Here is a 20801-nt window from a genome sequence, read left to right as displayed (position 1 = left end):
TTCGAAAATCTTAAGAGAAGCAGGCAAGCAAGATGTTAAAATACTGGAAATTAAGAGCGCGGAAATTAACGATCAACAAAATTAAAGAGACTTAACGCGAATTTTAACGATTCGCGTTAATTTCATGGAGCGTTAATTTCCTATAATAAGGTATTAGACATTCAAATGCTGGCCTCCCGTGGCCTCTCGTGCCTGGTACTGACTCGCGCCAGTAGTTACCCAGATTGTCAACTTGCCAAACTAAATTCTTCCTATATCGTCCGATATAAATACACTAAAATTTATTACTATCTACCAAACAGCACTGAAATCAGTTAGATTCCCCTCTTTTGATGTGTACTGCGATGCGCATTCGCGCTCATGGACCAGAGAAAACGCCCCATTTTACCCTCGGTCCAGACCTAATACGTTTTGGTCGCTTTCTTCGCGACCAACTAAATGATAAATAGAGAGCAGAGGATTTCTGTTGTAAGGTTAGGGTGAATATGGGGCGCGATCCATTCAACCAAAATTCCCGGAAATTTCGGTCCAAAACTCAATGGATCGGTTCGGTCCAACCGGAAAAGTTTCGAAAAAACTGGTCCACCTTTTGAGGTGGTCCTCTTTTCCCGGTCGGACCGGTCTGAATTTTGGTTGAACGGAACGCGCCCATGATTTTAAAAGTAAACTGTTTGATAAAATAGCTATTCCTCAATCAGTACCTGGAAAAGGAAGAGGAACAGCGTTTTCCTTCCTTACACGAGTCACCGCAGAGGACATCCATATCCGTACACCTGAAAAGTGTTGAATATTGCATTTATCAATCACACAAGGGTTTTATACCAGAACAGAAATGATTAGGATAATCAGCTGATCTTAACAGGTAGTCGATAAATAACCTCTCAGCTGTTTTGAATGTTGTCCAGTTTCTGGTGCTGCTTACCTCAGCTTATATACAAGGAAAACGTAAAGTTAAACTTTGCGGAAGATTGTTATGAAAAGGAGAATGTGTTTTTGGTTTTCTTTTTCCTTATTTGTTTTGTTTGGCCATAGATTTGACAGGGGTACTTAAAATCAAGCACACCGATTAACCATCTTTCAATTTCATCCCGTAACCCGTTAATTCATTCGTATACTCTCAAGTCTCAAGAGATTTAACAAATCTGTATTTGCTTTTCCTTATGTATTTTTCTTGACATCTTTAATTAATATGGCTTAAAAATGCTTGTTGATGATGTTTGTAGTTGGCCATCTAAAAAAGAGCTGGAAAACCAAAACAATAAATCCTACGGACAATTTATTGCCGAAAAAGAACCTTTTACATCAAGACATCTGAGTAGACCAAACTAAACAGATCTTTGGATAAAGTGTCATTGTTATTGTCCAGTATTCTTTTGCAACCTGCAACTGAGGTAAACTGCAATATAACTTCTCACTCGGTTTAAAAGTGAAGATAACACCCTTTTTATCTTATTTCCTGCGAAAGTCCTTCTCCTATCCAAGCAGTTCTACTTGTGAAGGAAAATGCATATTGAGACTTGAACTTTAAGGAGTTTTAGGTGAAAAAATGTACCATTAATTAAGCATCTCCGTAATGATCCGGTAATTTACCACGAGTAACATAAACCGCATATTTACTAGAGTGTCGCGAGTCGATTAAGACATGACCTACCGATAATTTCCTAGTCGTATTATATATATTCAGTTTTCCATCCGGTACACTTGCAGAATATTGAGTTTTCAGCAATGCTGGGCAGTCCAAAAGGTAACTTAGTTGCCCTTTTGAGTCAAACGTTTTTCATGTTGCGAAATGTTTTCCACTGAAATTTTACACGGAGTCAGCAATTTATTTAACCTCAAAAATTTGACAGGCAGTAGCCAGTCTCGACATGTACCCTCCAATAGCGGTTTAAAAAGGGAACGAGATGAAAAAGACTTAGTTAATTAGTGCTGTTTCACCCGCCAGACTGAACTTTTGCTGTTTCGCTGTGGGCTTCTCTTGATTTTGAACCATGAGGAAGCATTTTTGGCTATGTCTTGTTGTTTTTGCTTTTTTGGCTGCTCTAAGCGATCTTCCGGGATCGGAGGCTTGGGGGCGACGGCGACGACGCCGAAGATGGTGTCCGCGGCAAGATTGCGTCTTAAATTATTGGTCAACAACGGGAAGCTGTTCACGGACATGCGGAGGTGGGGTGGTGCTCCAACAACGGTCCATTAGAACGTACCCCAGATGCGGTGGAAGCGCTTGTCCGTCGCCTTACAGTACTCAGCGCAGACGGTACGTGTCTTGCAACACGCAGTGCTGTCGCGTTAATTGCTACTGGAGCTGGAACTCTTGGGGATCGTGTTCCGCGACTTGCGGTTCATCGGCGACGCAAACGCGAACGATACGTATTATAAGAAACCCTAGTTGTGGAGGTACAGCGTGCCCAAGTAAACGGAGTGAGAGTCGACGATGTGCGCAAGGAATGTAAGTGGAAACTTTTTCTTGCGTAAAGGAGCTGATATTTGAATGTTATTTGTACTTTGGAGCAAATGCACTCTGCGAAAAATGGCAATTTAAGGCTTTGGTGTTGAGAATCACTAACTAGGCTGCAGTAAGTAAGAGTATGTAGGCAATGTTTCTTTTGGCGCGAAAATATTCATGTACGAATAACTTAATTAATGCTTGCGGTACCAATTGATTTCAATAATGAACGGAGCTTTTCGAAAAACCTGCTGCACCAGCATAATTCAGTAATTGACAAAAGCGATCTGATGAGTCATTTTGATGATATTTCAAAGAAGAATATTGAGGATCAAACTTTCTGGATTAGGCATCTTTTAAAAGCATATTTTATTGCTGTTAGGAAAATCTCATACTTAGGTTTACAAACTAAACAAACTCCTTCAGGGCAAAACAAAACTTCGTTGGGTGTTAGTAATGCTCACTGGCAAATGCATCACTGCGGGCACGTTAACACTTTAAGTTGCGGTATATCATTTCAAATTTAGGACTGGTGATTTCAAAAAATCACTGGAGTTCAGTCTTTTTCTTCCCCTTTCAACTTTACAAGTCATTGCTTATTAACTGTTGGAAAACAAAAATGTTGAAAGTGTCGCTTATGTCACATTTACCGTTCTTCAGAAACGATGGTGTTTGCAGCATTTTCGGCGCATTCGCTACTTCCGAAAGTCATCTCAGATGACAACTGATCTTTGCAGGGCATCGTACATGGTTCGGGATTTCTCTTATGAGATGTTTATGGTACAAAATAAAGGTCAGCGGACATTTTTAGAGCGTAAGCTGATATAAACAAAATACAGTGCACTGACAGTGTAGTCACTGTGTAGTCAGTAAATATAAAGATCTTAACTGTAGAATATATAGTGTTTTGCTCAAAAGATTGTTAGAGGGCTTAATAAAACTTGAATGGTCCATATTAATCCTTTTTTTCTGGAGTTTTAAGGTTTTAGAGAACGTGTAAATATTTTCTTTCATCTTAGTTCTTAGCAAGTTTTGTTTTACGTTTTGTTTAAATTGGCTTCCAAAAGTCCCGAAAAGGTTTCGCATCAAGCACTGTATTCCAACTTTCAATTTATGTTAACATTTTTTAGATGGAATCCATCAACTCGATCTTTAAGACCTGTTCGTTCCGGTTCGTCTTCTTTACGCTCACGAGTGTTATATTAGACATTCAAATGCCGGCCTCTCGTGGCCTCTCGTGCCTGGTACTGACTCGTGCCAGTAGTTACCCAGATTGTCAACTTGCCAATATATCTATATCGTCCGATATAAATACATTAAAATTTATTGCTGACTATCTACCAAACAGCACTGAAATCAGTTAGATTCCCCGCTTTTGATTTGTACTGCGGTGCGCTTTCGTGCTCATGGACCGGAGAGTGACTCGTGACTTATAGAAGGCGCAATTAGTTTGATGATATGTGATATGATGCCATAATCGTTTGCACTTGCATTAATCGCATAATGCACCGTTTAAAATGTCAACCTTTCGTGCTTTTTTTTTTTCATAGTTAATATCCTGAGAGTATCAGTATCAGGTGTGTTGTTTGCAATGCGCAGTGCAGACAGGGAGAATTCTTCGTTAAAGAGCTAAGGCAAAAAAGTGTTCAAAAATTGTTTCCAAAGATCGTTAAAGCCATTTTTCAATCCGTCGTCATCAGCGTTTAACTGGTCAAAATTAAGTGTGTAGCTTCCACCCAAATTGCATTGGCAAATAAATCGTTATCATACGTGATGTTCTACAGTGAATGACCTTTGTTGACGTGCTATAATTTTGTAATGGAACCCTTTCGTTGCGTCATGAGTTTCAAATATTCACCCCCTTAGCAATGGGGTTAATCAGTGAGAGCGTATAACATGCATGAAAGTCTTAGCATGTCTCAGTTGTGTCTTGCGAAATTTATTTGCCACACGATTACAACAATTACAAAAAGATGCCAAAAAAAAAATGTAGGAAGAGATGGCGTGTTAATAGGATTATTTGATGTTTAAACGAAGGAGGCATATTTTTAGAATTATGCCGGTTTAAAAACCATGGCCATATTTAACCGTGGCAATTTGGTAAATGCGCTTGTGCACTTCCCCCAACATGAAACGCTACTCACACTGACGTTTGAGTCCACTTTCAGTTACTTTCATCACATCAAAAAATTACTCGGGAACTTTCAATCAGGCGCTACCTGCCATACAGGCGCGGAAAGACTCTGGAAACTAGGTCACACACTTGAAGTCACTCACCAAAAATAAAACAGCTCGCGCAAGCGAAGGTATCACGGATAGCTTTTCTTTCCAAGACTGTTTCATTGTCCGATTTGTTTGGGTAGCGAAGGAAGTCTTGATTCCCAGGCTAGTCGAGGTTCTTTGCGACTGGGAGAAACTGGGAACAACTGTAAGAGCCATGGGCTTGATACCATATGTAAACCCTTCGTAGTTTTGATTTGTTTGTTTTTTTTTTTCTTGTAAGAAAAAAAAATCGATGGTTCTTTAAATATCTGGTGAAGCAGTGGCTGATTGTGTAAAATGCCATCCAGTTTTGAGTAAAGCTTCTTTTGCCCTTCGTTATTTCAAGGTTCCACTTTGTTGTGTTACGATAGGCAAGATTTATCTTTACTGCTTTTTCTGAGGCAGCATCATGTTGTTTAGGAGCGCAGAGTCTCTTGCTGTTAATGTTATTTCCAATTTTATATCAGATTGCGCGATATTTTCGTCGCAAATAGTACCTTGTGAGGTAGCCTGCGTAGCAAGCTTTTCCGTGCGGTTTAGGAGCAAAGAACAAGGAACGAGAGTCAAAGACCGCGCGAAAAATGGCACAAGTAAAAGAGCGGAGATGGGGTGGCCAAAACCGGTCTTTCTTTGCTCCGAAACCAAATGGAAACGCTTGCTACGTAGGCTACTTGTGAGGTGGTTGTTCTCAGGATAATCAAGGGTTCCGCTTTGAGGAAGCTATTTTTAACCGTCGTTTGATAAGAAGAGCGAGATGAAATGTGTGTCCAGGAAGGTTTCCGATGGCTTATAATGTGTCTTTTTTATCAAGAATATATTTTTCCTTGAATCTGTTCAGCCTTTGAATATAAACCATGTCTAAAAGCACAGTGTCTTAGTGTCAGATATCTCGGCCGTGACTTTATCGGGCTGACGAGAGTATAAAAATCTTCGGAGGCCTGGTTTACTTATGGCCTATTAGGAAAAATGTAGCGTTTTAAGACTGTTGGTTGAAGGCAGTTTGCTTAGTTAGAATTTGTGTTCTATGTCCGTCGTGAAAATGCCCATCGCGCAGAATGCAGGGGCATCATTAATTATTCATAATCAGCGAAGCGGCAAATTTGAATGCTGGCTGGCTGGCTAAGAAAAGCTCACAATAAGAGAAGAAAGGGCTCAAATTGGTCAGGGAGTCCATTTTCGAAAGAAAATTTCTGAAAATTTGTACTGCGTTTTAAAAACCTACGCGCGGCAAATGAAAGATGGACCTTTTCTCGAACAGAATCCGCTTTAATTTTGGTAAAATCGGTTGAGTAGAACCACTATCCCTTTTCACGTTGAAAACGTCTGGTAGGAGTTGTGTTCGAAAATGGCGTGTCTCGAGCAAGCGAGCTATTGTCTCAAGCCCAAGAGTGTTAGCAAAGTAAACCAGCATCTTTGCTTTCATCACCGTTCCTTGGATTTACTTCAAGTGCTTCCCATTGATTAGTCCACGTTCGACATATTTAAACTCTAAAAGGACTCTGAGCCAATTCGAGCCTTGATACGGACAAAATTGCAATTTGTTCAAGAATCCATTGTATCTCAATTCCCGGAAGAGACTTAAGTGCTCACTGACAAAGGAAACCAAACCAAGTACAGAATATGACCAGAAAGCCTCAGAGTCATGTTAGAATTTTAATATATTGATCGTAGGCTATTGGAAAGAACGAACCATTTCCAGAAGAGACACTGGGGAGGAGACTGGGAAGGGCCACGAGTTTATCAGTACACTGTCAAGTGCCACCCTCGAAAAATAAAGTTGATTATTATTATTATAATAATAAAAGAATCTTTATTACAAAACCTCAATTAAAATCCTATTTACAATCAACCTGCTGTTACAAAAAATCTAAATTAATTCTTCAAAACACTTTCTACAATTCCATCCGTTACAAAAGAAACCCCTCGTCCTTCATTAGAGAACAAAAACAATCCTATATATTATAAGTGAAGACAGAAAAACTATTCATTTACAAATTCTAAAAAATAGAAGTAACTTAACCTTACATAAAAGAAGAGGAAATAGATATAATTAATAATAAAAGTTCAAAATTCTATAAAATTAAGAATTCCATTATGCACAGATATTAAGATCCTGCAATCGAATTATACTAATGACGGCTAAACCAGTGTCTATAAAAAGCCCTAAGTATAAAAGCATATAGATACGTATTTCAGATATCCGCACTAGCGACATTTATTTTACAGTCTAATGATTGCTCTATCTTGCTACGAAACGGCGTTCGCGAACCTCTGACGCATGCATGTACCGATCTTAAGAGTTCGGTGTCTTTCTGAGCTATCTTGTCTGCGAGATGCTTTAAGAACCGCTGACACTCGTTTCCCATTCCGCCATTGGTTCCAAACACTAAAGGCGTAAACGAACCCATTTCTACATCTAACACCCGCTACTGGTACTTGCGCTTCTTCTCTTCTTCTTGCTCTTTGAACACTTCCGATGTTGGCTTGCTCTGGTAACACTTGGAGTTGACGTGCGTAACTCTAACATCAAAAAATGCCGTAACTCCTCTTGCCCAGAAACCTCCCGCTTTGATGTCCAACCTTGCCTCAAAACTTGTAACAGCGCTCCTCAAATGAAATCGCTCGTTTTCCAGGGGTTGAAGGCGTGGTTCGATTTCGACATTATTGCAGATCTTGTCGATGAATGTCGTTAACAAGTTCCGTACACCGTCATGTCTCTGCGCTACAAAACCCCCCTTTTTACAAGAGAGGGCGCGACTAACGGTGAATTTATCCCCACATATGCTATGACTTGGTAAATCGACTAAGGGTAAGTTATAACGCAAGCGTAGCGAGTCTCTGAACTCTTGCTTGTTGAGTGCTAAACCTTTGTCTGCGAGAGGCATCGCATTCAGCCAAGAACTTGCGCGCTTGTCCCTCGATTGATTAACCAGACGCAGCAGGCCTGGGGAGAGGCTTGAATCAATGCTATCCATTTTCTCTTTGGCACTTGCTCTCTTAAGTGATTGTTGATGCCTCTTTAGCTCCTCCGTAGATCTTTCTCCTGGCACCATGATGGAACTCTGTGATGTAATAGAATCTACGTGGGCGGTGGTTATTAGTCTCGAGGCAGCAAACTGCTGCGGTGCCTCGGATTTCAGATCAGGAATGCCTAGACCCCCTTGACCCGTTGCTAAGGTAGCAAGTCTGCGCACCTCGTTAGGGAGAGGCTCTGATTGACCGAACAAAGTAGGGAGTAGTAAATCTTCAATCACTTCCTGGATTGGATCGACATAATCTTCAAACGATTCAATCGTGCGCATGAAGTAGGTGAACTTCGACTTGTAGCCTTTTGTGAAAGCAATATACGCCGCATGGGGCTGGCTCTTCGCTATTTCAGAGGGACGTTCGATTTCCTCTTTCCATGCACGAACCTTCTCCTCACAATACTGATCTTTGTATTCTTGCGACGCAATAACTACTCCCAGATGGCGCTGACCTTCAGTCGTTATGTTAACTTCCTCTCCAAACACCCTCTTTGCTTCCTCCGCTAGTTCCCTAGACTTCACAATAAGCCAGCTCTTTGTCCCATTCACAAGGTAACCAAACTTTTGTCCTTCCTTACTCAATTGCCTGTACCAGTTGTATAACTGCACTATACTCCCTCCTCCAGCTGAGTCGTCTGCAAGCCACACCTGTTTAACCAATGGGCAATGATCCCTCAAATTCTGTATCATTATGGATATATTAAGTGCATACCATGGCATCGCCAGCCGATCTCCTTGTGTGGTGCCTTCTCGAGAAAGTATTTCACCTCCCCCACAAATAAACAGTCTAGATGGGCTTCTATATGTGTTAATCACATAGAGCGCCATTTCTTTGCACATGATCTGGATATTGTGTAAGGCCGCTGACCTATTCATTTGGTTAAAAGCGTTACTAGCATCAATTAGCAATATTCCATCGTTCCTTCTTCAACAAACACTTGACTCATTGCATGGATCGCAGCCTCCGCTCCTGCGTTATGACCAGCGCAAACTTGTAGGGGACCCGCCGCTTCTTTTACTTCCTCCTTTAAGAAACCGCTGACCGTTTTCCCCACTATTCTCCTCAGTACCTCTCCAACACCAATTGGTCTGATTCCCGGGTTCTTATCAAGCGGGATAAGCCTGCAGGACGTGAACGCTTCAAGTAAGGATGGGTGGTACGATTTCCTTAGCAGATTTCTTGTGAACACGGCTAGCTCTTCTCTCAATATTTTGCCCTCGGTCTTGAAATTCTTAGAGGACAGGATTCTCTTATACAGCTCTTCGTCCATTTCAGATGGTCCGGCTGAGCCCTTGGTTTTACTTGCCGAGTTGTAGATCGATTCTTCGTCTATGAGGTCATAAACATTTGGCGGAATATAATCAATTGGGCCATGTAACAAACTCTCCTCTGCGATATCAGCTGCCTGTGGGTGTTTGTCCTGTAGCCCTTGCAGGACATCTGGCGATAGGTCGAGCAGACCGGACGAGCTCTCGTTATCTTGGAGTTTCATAGCAGCTGTCAATTTTCCTTGCAGAACCAGCTTTGAGAAGGCTTTGGATATGTCTTCAACCTTTCTAGGTTTCTTGGAATTCACAAATTTCCCTTGAAAGAACCTCACTTCTTTAAGCAACAAATCAATGTCCCCTTGTTTCCAGAGTGCTATTCGACGCTCTATTGCTTCACTATGCTCCTTGCTTTTGGAAGTAGCGGATGGTTTTTGCAAAATCAAAGTTGGGAGCACCATGAATGCTTTAAGAGCGACCGAGTTCAAGTCAGAGTCTGAATTAAATTGCTTAATCCAGAAGGTTAATTCTTCAATGAAACTCTTCCCTGCGCGACCCGATGGAACATTGAATATATTCCTCCTGTAGTGGACGATTTCAATATTATTATTATTATTATTATTATTATTATTAGACTCCAGCCTTCTTCGGCACATTTTAAGAAACTGTAGAGTAGGAAGACCCTGATTTCATTAGCCTGTTCCAGGCTCTCAGATAGTGGCTAGGCTCGATTTCCGCCGTCTCGCGGGTCCGGTCCTTGATCCTCCCGAAACCCTTTCGGGGGGATGAGTGCGGGCTCATTTTCCCGAACAGCGGCTAGTAATCGAGCCTAATATTGGCCAGACAAGCGCATAAGTCACAAGATTGATAAGGTTCCAAAGATGGCCATGATTTTATAACTCGTATTTTTTTAAAATGCTACCTTGCTTTTCATCATCAAATAATCCTACTGCTACATTTTTCGCCAGTAATAATGCTGAAGAGATTTATCCAGTAAAAATGCGTTTGCGCTAGTAATAAATACAGATTTGAAAGTCATAACGAAGCAAATGGATCCGCGTCAACAGGCCGGGGTCACTAACTAGCTAGATGTATGAAACGGTAGGACAATATGACATTTAGCTTCAAAGGGCCCACCCGGGGATTGCCTACGCGTGAACAATTTATTTTAAACGTTGCCAATGTGAAGACTTTCGGGAGTCACACAGTTCTTTGATTATTCTCGCACTTCCAGTTCTTACTGTACCAGGGTTCACAATTCGCTTGCGTTCAGTCTTTTTTTTTTTCAATGCTTTTTCGCACGTGTATGAAGTTTTTTTATTCGTTTTCCGAGAAAGGGGAAGCAGGCGGACGAGCAAAGTCGAAAGGAAAGTGAAATTCCTACTAGGACTTTGGTCCCAATGTTCAAGCAAGCTAGGACATGTTCTCAGTTTTTTGACATGACGATGCGTCATACTCCCGGGCATTTGTTGGTTTATGCTTCCGGGGTTCGGAAATGTGTTGTGCAATCAATTTTAGCCGGTTATTCACCAAACAGTATTTTGGTATAAAACCATTTTTTTATTCTAAAAATGAAAAATGAAAGACTATAGCTTAATTAAAAGCATATTTTAGTGAGACGATCGATCTTAACAAAACATCATCAATTTCCCGCAAATTAGTTGATCGATATCCCATATTGCTAAAAACCTTTTCACGTGGCATGGTTTATGGTTTATATGGTCTGACGTTTTATTGTGTGTTTTATATCTGAAGGGGGCTTATTCAATCGTTCTAAAGAAATTAAAAGAACAAAGGGTGATGAGAGATCTTTTTAACTCAACATAGAGGGAGCGGAAAAGTCGAGAAAGGGATAAGTTAGTTTTCAGTCAATCAGCATGCTGTTTTAAAAGTACGTATGTTTTGCACCGCCAGTAAAGGCTTTCTTAAAATGTGACATGATCATCCTGGTCGAACTGTTTCCTTACGAAATTTGAGGACAGCTTCTTGCACGCGTATCTGTCTAAGACAAACTGTCACAAAACAATTCATTCTGTTCTAAGTAATAACCACTTTAAAAGCATATTTATACCCAAGATAGAATTACAACAACTTAAGGACAGTTGTGACACTCTCTAGCACAACACTCAGCAAAATGCGGCTTGATACGTTCTTTGTATTAGTTCTTTTTGCAAGTTTTTTTCTTTGCTCTGTCGATTCGTGGCGCCGTAGACGCCGTAGGCGCTGTTATCGTAATTGTACGCCGGGAGATTGGAGTTCATGGACCACCTGCACAAGAGGTTGTGGCACAGGTACACAATATCGCACGAGAGGCATCGCTGTACCCGCTCTTTGCGGAGGTACCTGCAACGTTGCTTTGAAAGAAACAAGGTACTGCAACACACACTGTTGCCGCGTTAATTGTGCGTGGAACTGGAATGCTTGGAGCCCGTGCACGGGATGTGGAATGTCCCAACAAACGCGCACAATGCGTATCACTCGGTATCCAAGTTGTGGAGGAACAGCATGTCCGAGCCAACGAAGTCAGACGCGAAGTTGTAATACAGGGGTGTAAGTGAAAAAAGAAAGCGTTAAAGTAGTTGGTTTTTAAATGGAGATATTCTTCGTTAGTAAATTTGAGTGCTTATTCATCTACTTCTTTTGTGCTTTGAACTGTATGTCTGAAGATCTTGAGTACATCAATAGTAAGTGTTACGTCAGCTATTTACATAAATGTACAAAGTACAGGCTTTGTGGCTACCCAAACAATGTTTATTTATTTATTTTTTTTCGCTTTTTCTTTTTTTGGCAAAATGTTTCCATCTTTTAACTCCACTTCAATCTCCAGTGTCTGATCCTCTTCAAGGATTTCTGTTGCTCTACATGTTGTCCACCTCTCCACCTTTCATGGATGGAGTCGGGGGATAAAGCGAGGGCAGCCTTGGTAAGCTATGATTTACATATTTCCCAAGCTGTGCTCGCGTAGAAAGGACCTTGATCTCAGTGGTTTCTCTCTTTAGCTTTAAACTAACTGGAGGCCCGCAGAGACCACAAAGTCGACACCTTGTCCAATATTACTGTCTTTTACGAACAGAGAAGAAAACCTTTCGGGCGTTAGTGGTACAGAACTTGACCTTTTGGCAAAACGGGTATTTTGTGCCCTCCTGGTGAGAATAGATTATTCTTTACCACTGGGGTTTAAAATAAGAAATGGACAATTGCTTAGTTGTAATTTCTAGAAATTGGACAAGGAAAATGAAACTCAAGCTTTCCAAATCAGATCATAAGATGTCACTAAAGAAACAAAAGCTATGAGGCCTCAATCCCCTGCGGACTAACGCCTCCATTACAGTAGCTCTTGGTCTGGTATATACTTATAATCACTTATGTTTATTCACTTAAGTGGAAAACGTTTAGTAATTTGTTTAGAACACCGCATTGTTGCGAAACAGGAATGTTTTCACGTACCTCATTGCTATTCGGCGTATTCAGTCACGTTTGCTTACTCATAGCCTTGCGAAACTGGGTATTTTTTTTTAATGCGACGAGTGTAACAACAACGGCAGTAGTATTGTTAATAATAATAATAATAATAATAATAATAATAATAATAATGATAATAATAATAGTAATAAAAATGATAATAGAAATAGTGATGATGATAACGATACCAAATAATGGCAATGATAAGAAAAATCATGATGATACTCCGCAAAGAAAGAGAAAAACGGGGGAAAAAATACCAGGATTTTGCAAAGAAATACACAATGTATTATTTAGGCTTTGAGGTGCAAGGGCAAAATTGCTGAGGTACCATGCCAAACGGCGTGAAAGCTCTACGTAGTTTTTTAATGGTAACTTGAAGAAAATAAGAATTCGAAATATTTCAGAGCTTCTTGGAACCTCCATTTTGAGAAAGGTGCTTGAGGTCCAAGGTCTCGGCAGAGTTAGACTGAATCCTTTGCAGAATGCCCGGTTGAGTAGATGGAGATGATAATAATGGTAACAATACTGGGTAGGGCGCAAATTTCGATGGAGCTAGTCGGGTCCGCGAAATTTAGAAAGCACGAACACGAAAATAAAACGGGAGGAACTGACTTCACGTGCCTTACACTTGCGCTTCATCCCTACTATCTGAGAGCCTGGAACAGGCTAAACTCGAAGAAACCGCTCATTCTAATCCGGCGCTTGTGCCGATACTAAGGATGTGAAGTGTCGATTTTATTTATAATAGAAACTAGTTACAAGTCAATATTCCAACTTCCAGCTTCTCCCCCATTTGTTGGTGATCAGTGCGCCACGCGCCTTCTATGTGGCCACAACAACACGTGATCAATTTTATCACGAAAGTTTATATCTTTGAAAAAATAATGAACATTTAAGAGAATGAAATTGGTTTCTTGGCTTATATTATCCAGCGGAAATCAATGTAAATGCGTTGACTGTGACCCCGTTGCGTTATGCGCTAGTTTTGCGTCTGAAAAAAAGAGTTTTCTCGTGCGTGTATGCGATGTCGTAATACCGTTGCGTTCATTGTGAACAAGAAGACATGGGTCATAAAGGTCATCCTACGGGAGGGGGGTTTGTTTTGAAATTTAATATGTGACACTAAATTCCTACTATTTTACACGTACTGTACAAATACCGCGATCTCTGAAGAACGATACCAAATTGTAGGGGTTTTATAAGTTGATGATAAGTCTGTCTCTACTGGAACTAAAAAATTACACCGCGCTCTAACTAAGACGCAAGCTGAACGTTTCGTAAATTACTATTGAAGTACTACTAAAGCTGAATTATTGCAAGTAAATGGTGCTGGCTTTATTTCTACCTATTTATAGTCTCTGTCACGCAAAAAGCTAATAAAACCGTTTCACAATTTTTTTTAAAATTACAATCAAGTCTGATTAAGAGAAGGGAATTTGCTTGAATTACATTCTACATCAATGGATTTGGCTCCACCAGTAAAACCTCACTTATCTCTTTAATGCTATCAACCATCAAATATAGCCCAAAGTTTTTGAAGAAGAATACGAGATATTCTTTGTGAATCCTGATATAACTTCTTTTTAAAGAGGAGCATATTTACCTCACCGCGTCGAATGAACTACGCCTATGGCGTACATCATTTGGACCCCACAGACAAATACAGTACAGGTATCAGAAAGACAAACAAAGACACAATTAAGTTTTTCGGCTCTGCTATATGTTAGTTTATTTTTTTTCAGTAGAGTACCTGCTTAGTGGCTTAACCGCTTTACATCGAGGCTCGAGTGATTTGGAAGGTAAAAGACAGGTTCAAACTCAAAGAAGGAGACTGATTTCCATCGACGACTGATTTCACACGAAAATTAGCCGAAAACCCTTATCGGATTACCGAGGCTTATCTATTAATTTTTTTTACTATTTTCAGCACTTTTTCCTAGCTTTTTGTTTCTAATTTTGTTGCTTTTCTTTTCTGTAAATTTTCAGATGCTGCCCGGTGAATTGTGTTGTCAGTTCGTGGTCTAGTTGGGGATCTTGCAACGCGCGTTGCGAAAGTAATGGTCAACAAACACGCAGCCGCAGGGTAACAACTGCGGCTTCTTGCAGAGGTACTCCCTGTCCAACACTGATACAAACAAAGTCTTGCCGAGGGCCCTGTTGTCGAAGAGATTGTCAGGTACAGTTTAATATAGTTCGCAGGTGATAAATTAGTTCATTTAAGTTCATTCTAAGTCATCCAATGTTAAATATAAACTTGCGCTGAATTACCCCCAATTCAGCACAAAAACATCCACTGCCCAAAAACCTCGTCAAGGAAGTCGAACTCTGTAACGCACGTTACGGGCCAGAAATAGTGTCTCCTTCCCTGAGAAGAGGTGTCCCAAAGGAGTGGTTCAACTGTATTGCTTTTATATATATATATTTTTTTCATTCAGGTTAGCAGTTGGTCATCTTGGGGGTCATGTTCTGCACCTCCAGGCAGATGCAGCACGAACAGTGGTACAAAAAAAAGAACAAGAAGGGTGACTTTATCTCCCAGCTGTGGAGGATCATCGTGCCCTACATTAACCGACACATCTCAATGTACACCTGTTCCCATCCCTTGCAAGGTTTTTCTTCTTATTTTTTTTTTCCTGTTTTTTCAAATTTGCTACTTGTTTGTCAAGTGTTTTTTATACATTTGTCGTTCTTTAAAATGGATTGCCATCTTCAAAATCATCACCAGGGAGCTTTAGCAACGACTACAGGTCATCAAAACCTTTTGAAATGAATTCGCGTTTTGACGGTAAACCAAAAAGTTTACTGCACGTTTAAAATTGTTGTCGTGCTTTTTAAACTAGTTTCTTTTTTGGCGTTCTCTTTGTTGTCGCCGCCGTCGTTGCTAAAGCGCCCTAATCAGTTGCCTAATGTCGACATCATAACGAGAACCTGCATATTGCCACTCTCATCATTAAACTCAACAGTATCAGTGGGAACATCAGTCTCAGCTCACAGTCACTATCACCGCCATCACCATCCTCAGTATCATAAACAAAGAAACAAAAATAGTCTATAATCGTTAAGATCGCACAAAAAAATCAGTGCAACCAAGCACATTCAGATGTAATTCTGTCTCAGCGTTGGATTGCTATGAATTTTGCCAATTGTTTGGTTTCTTAATAAAATTTTCAAATTCGTAAATTCACATCGTCATCAACTTAAGAAAAATATTGCAAATGTAAACACCCATTTTCACTGGCTAAGTCAAAGCCTGCGTGAATTCCCTCTCACGGAAGTATCCGACCATATAGTCTTCATTACATGACGGGCTATGATTTATAATTCATTATTTAGATGAGTGCGTGGGGCTCGTGGAGTGCGTGTTCCCCAAACAATGGCAAATGCGGAGCTGGTACTCAGTATCAGACACGTACAGTAGCTACCCAGCCATATTGCAGTCCCGCGTGTCCTGCCACGCGACAGACACGCTCGTGCACGCACAGTTGCTGCCCGAGGGACTGCGCTGTGTCGTCTTGGGTTTCGTGGAGTGCGTGTTCTAACACATGTGGAATAGGTGGGTCATACGAGGGCCTTTTTTTGTACTGATATCTCTTGATGAAGACCTCTATTTAGATATTACCGTCGCCTGTGAATAGGCCTTTCCCTATGGGTTCAAGGGAGATCAAAGGGGCAGAAAGAAAACTGCTGAAAGGGAGCTCTTTCGCTATATCCCTTACTATTGAGTCTGTTAATTCACAGGCTAAAATTACAGCTACACCTGTATGAAGTGGTTTTGCTCGAGGATGGCCAACTGACAGCTTGATTCAGGCTTAACCAACTAAACAGAAATCAAGAAAGGGAGATAGTGGCAAGGAGAAGTATCCGTAGAAAAAAAATATATACTCCTAAGATTTTTCTATCTCTTGTTGTGGCAAAAAAAGACTAGATTTTCGAGCTTTAAAGGGTATCACACATAAATGTGTTTAGTGCGATGTTATTGTACCTCTTTGAAAAAGTGACCGTTGCAGGTGACGACAAGGACAAAAGATTTCAATGCGGGGACTCTGGAAAATTTCTGGAAAAAAGTGTGAAGAGTTTGTTTGTCGAGAACCAATAAATGAGCCTTTGTTCACATTTTATTTTTATTTTTAATTTATTTTTAATTTTTATTTCAAAAAGTACATAAAGTAATTAAATAAAATAATAAGAAACCAAAAAAGGTAAATAAATGAATTAATGATAAATTTAAAAATTAAAAAATAATAAAAAACAACACACCAGGGGAAAAACAAAAACAATGGTGCAGTTAAGAATTGTAAGGAAACGTAGACAAAAATTTAACAATTAGTTCATGCGTCAGCGTGCGTATGTCGAGATATTGAGCACGCGGGAAGTTTGGAGAGCACGAAAGAGGCGTAAGAGTTGCACTCGGCTGCGCCTCATGCAACTCTAGCCTCTTGAGTGCTCTCCAAACTTCCCAAGTGCTCAATATCTCGACATACGCACAGCTGCAGCATGAACTAATTGTTTTATAACATTATCAAAGCGATCAATGCAGCAAAATTTTATTATTTTATATTATCGCAGGGCGCGCTCAAAGCAGTACAATGTTTACGTGACTATATTTTCTTCCCTGACAGTTAATCTTATGTTTTTATCCTGAAACTGAGAGAAAGTGTACTCTAAAATGATTGTAAAATCCATATTAAGGTGCCAAAAAAATATTAATTTACGGAAAAATTTTTATTTAAGAGAAAACAAGTTTGCAAAGAATGATCTCACGCCATAGCCCGCACAGCTCACGGAGATGACAACAACAAAAACAACACTCACCTCTTTTCCTTACTATCGGTTAACAAATTCAGATGTTTCCTCTTAAATTTCAGTTCCTTATAAAACACATGGTAAACGCTTCATCGTGCACTGCTGAGTTACGGATGCACTCAGAAGACTCAGGATTGCTAAGCTCACAACAACTCGAGGAATTACGAATAGTTTATTGACGTCATCAGCGTGCTCAATAGGAATATGAAGCACGCTCGCGCTATTGAATTTGATTAGGCGAATTTTCTAGCTATGTTATAAACGAAATTAGTGAATGGTACAAAGATAAACTGGAAGTGCCGATTCAAAGCCTTCACGCTGGGCTGATCTAAAATCGAACAGGGTAAAGTCTCCCATTCATTTAAGGTTCTAGTAAAGAAATTGAATTTGTGCTGCTGTGTGACTACCAATGTTTATAGAACGATTTCGATGAAAAAAAAAAAAACTTTTTTACCACTGATAAAAGTAGACTGAACAGCGTATGTGCAAGTCTACGTTTGGTCGAAGGTACTGGATAATTTCCTGTTTTTGACTTTTCTATTTCAGTTACTTCAGTTTTAGCAGCTATCGGCATGTCTGAACAGCAACAAGTTATTATAACTACAAACATAAAGGTTTTATCAGTTCTTATTATAATGCTTCTCAGGTACAAAGACAAGAACACGGCGCATTACTGTTCAACAATATTGTAATGGAAGAGCTTGTCCAACCTTGAAAGACACAACAAGGTGTTCGCAGTACAACAACCGCGATTGCGTGATGTCTTCGTGGTCATCCTGGTCAATTTGCAGCAATGGCTGCGGAAGCGGACAGTCCACCCTAACACGCCGAATAACATCGCCAGCGGTATGCCGCGGGAAGGCATGCGGAGCTAGGACAAAGAGCAGGCCGTGCACAGATTACCGTGAGAATAGAGATTGCGTGGTACGTTTTAAAATTGTTTTTACGTATTGAAATATTTCTACCAATAACTTTGAACTCTGGTTGAAAAATAGTCTCGACTACCCTGTCAGCAAAGCCTTACTTTAATTTCACTTGCTCTATTTTGGCGTAACCGTCGAGAAAGACTCTGCAAGAATCGAGGTAAGATCCTTGTTGAGCATGCGCGGCATGTTGCTAAGATATAGTTTCGGACCCAGGCTTAAAAAGCGTGCGCTTGCTACAGCGGGCTCGTTTATGACCATCGGTTTATCAATAAACGGATGCTCGCACTCGATAAAACCAGTTTGACGAGGAAAAACAAGATTGACTAGTCCAGAAGTTCAGGCTGCGGCGACTTCAAAGACTTGACGTGATTCAGACAGTGCCACCTTTTCTCCTTCTCACTCAAGGAGACAAAGAAAGCCTCTGCTCGCAGGGTGGGTCCGGTTGACATTCTGTAAACGTTCATTGAAATTTGAGATATGTTGAGTTCATACCGAGTGAAACGAATACAAGACCACGTAGATCAGCCTCTTTAATTCACTGCGATTGTGCTCGATCGTGTTGAAAAAGTAACTCTTCTCAGTACCTCACAACGCAGTGCTGAGAGGGGTTCAGATTAAACCATCGCCGGGCTCTCAACGTTGTTTTTGTTTTGTTTTGTTTTTTACTTTCAGGTTAATTCTTGGGGTTCATGGGGAGTTTGCAGCGAAAAATGCGCTGTTGGGACAAAACAGCGAACACGGACAGTTAAGGTTTCTAAAAGGTGCCGCGGTAGAGACTGCCCGGCACTTAGGGTAAGAATTTATTGTCCTGTTTCTTGAGTTTACAATTACTGGTGTAAACTTTGAGGTTGCACTGGTGTAAACTGGTTTGTTGATGTTTTGTTGTTTTACTTAAAAAAAAATTCGTCGACAACTTCTATGAGCAAGAAAAGCATCGACTCATAATCAGTCCTTTTTTACGCGTCGAGAAGTTTTATCTCGATATTTTTCCATCAAACTGTGGCAGTCAATTGACTTATGTCGGCACTGTCAACCTGAGCGAGTGCTGACAGATGGCCTTCAGAGCATTGCTCTAACTAAGATACACATGAGACCACTACTCAAAAACAAAGGAGCTTCGTTCAGGACCTTTTTTCCCCTCCTTTCAAACGCAAAATAAGCCGGGCTTCGTCGTATTCAAGTTCAATGAAAAACAAACAAGAAGAAAAGCAACGGACAAAATACTATCACACGCCGGTCCGTACCCCCTAGAGTGTGTCGTCAATCTTAATTTCATCCCAACGTAACTAGGGGCCTGTTTCTCGAAAGGCCCGGAAACTTTTCGCGCCCGAAGGCAAATTTTGAAATCAAAAGCAGTTTAATAGTAGCACAGTTCCTAGCTCACAAACCAGTGAATTTTGCTTCGTTAACTGATAGTTTTATTGTATTATTTTCAGAATTATTTAAACTTTAATCTTGAATGCAAACACGGCCAACTTAAAACAACTTTCCGGGCCCGAAAAGATATCGGGACTTCTGAGAAACGGCCCCCTGAACAATTGTTTTTCCCTCTTTTCTGAACCTATTTGCTCTTCACATTAATTACACATTTTGACATGGTTGCTGTATTCATGTATTTTTTTTGTGTATTCAAGGAAACATCACAATGTGGAACTCGAAACAATGGATGCCAACATAAATGCACCAATGGCGTGTGCTCCTGTTATTCGGGCTACTATCTGGCCTCAAATAAAAAGAATTGTATGGCCAAGGATTGTAATATGCCAAAGCCATCATATTGTGCACCAGGTCAGTAACTATAAAACAGAAATATTAAATGACGTAAACAAACAAACAAACAAAAAGAACAACAGTAACCTTAGAATTATATGAAAGAAGATCATGGCAGTTATAGCTGACGCAACTTTTGCAGTTGCGAAAAGAAAGCTTTCTTATCGCAACTGCAAAAGTTGCGCCTATAAGTGCGATGATCTTCTTTCATATAATTCTTTACCCTGCAGTTCTCATATATGATTTTCACATATTCATAACTTCAGTAACCTTAGAGTAATCTTATTCAGATCAATGAGGAGGGTTTTTATCTATCATGGACCCAAAAATGTTTTTAGTGATATCAGAACCAGCGAATTAGTTTATCAATTGTTAAAGCGTCAACGTAGTTAAAAACCGTAAAATGAAAACTCGTTTATGTAAAGCAAAGACCATTTTATCATTTGAAAGAAAATGCTTGGCTTTTTCTTCACGACTTTTTTGTGACTGAATGTCAGTATGGATGTATTCTCTCGGACTCTTTGTTATCTGCAAGATATTTCAGATGGTTTAGATGTTTTGTAGTAAGGCCCTAATTCTCAATACACTCGGATTTTTTAAAATTAATTTTTGGTAAATTGAGAATGGCGCATAAGATCAGGGGCAGCCAATGACTGTTTTCTGGGAAATATCTGTTCGGCGCTCTCTAGTAAGATGACTTTTTGTTATGCAAAACATGGTGATTCTAACTTTTGATTTTGGGAATGATCCAACATTCACATGTTAAGGCCGCAGCCAAAGTAGCACCTGTTTTGATAGTCTTATTTCTTTCACTAATATGCTCATAAATTCTATCTT

The 20801-nt window shown here is 40.2% G+C and overlaps 2 protein-coding genes across 2 annotated transcripts in view; one reads left to right on the top strand and one right to left on the bottom strand.

Annotated features, from left to right (window-relative positions):
* LOC140939033 (cadherin-23-like) overlaps positions 1–20801 on the top strand; it is a 55054-nt gene that overhangs the window by 1065 nt on the left and 33188 nt on the right. The window contains exons 2-8 of the mRNA XM_073388589.1: positions 11428–11550; positions 14452–14641; positions 14901–15074; positions 15799–16018; positions 17915–18192; positions 18867–18986; positions 19829–19982. Coding sequence (XP_073244690.1) covers positions 11428–11550; positions 14452–14641; positions 14901–15074; positions 15799–16018; positions 17915–18192; positions 18867–18986; positions 19829–19982 — 1259 coding nt within the window. The remainder of the gene's footprint in view (positions 1–11427; positions 11551–14451; positions 14642–14900; positions 15075–15798; positions 16019–17914; positions 18193–18866; positions 18987–19828; positions 19983–20801) is intronic.
* Positions 691–8516, bottom strand: LOC140936583 (uncharacterized). The gene is made up of 2 exons (XM_073386086.1): positions 7488–8516; positions 691–773 (listed from the first exon to the last, which is right to left on the bottom strand). The coding sequence occupies exons 1-2, from the start codon at positions 8452–8454 to the stop codon at positions 691–693; spliced, it is 1050 nt and encodes a 349-aa protein (XP_073242187.1). The 5' UTR covers positions 8455–8516.

Source organism: Porites lutea, chromosome 5 (genome assembly GCF_958299795.1).
Source record: "Porites lutea chromosome 5, jaPorLute2.1, whole genome shotgun sequence".
NCBI lineage: Eukaryota > Metazoa > Cnidaria > Anthozoa > Scleractinia > Poritidae > Porites > Porites lutea.
The sequence above is the reverse complement of the archived record's forward strand: the minus strand, read 5'-3'. Positions and strand labels throughout refer to the sequence as shown.

Excerpts from the sequence above, each read along its gene's own strand:
- LOC140936583 (XM_073386086.1), bottom strand. The coding sequence starts at position 8,454 with ATGCCATGGTATGCACTTAATATATCCATAATGATACAGAATTTGAGG. Across the intron at positions 774-7,487 it reads TTTACCAAGTCATAGCATAT|GTGTACGGATATGGATGTCC; the intron begins GTGGGGATAAAT and ends AACACTTTTCAG.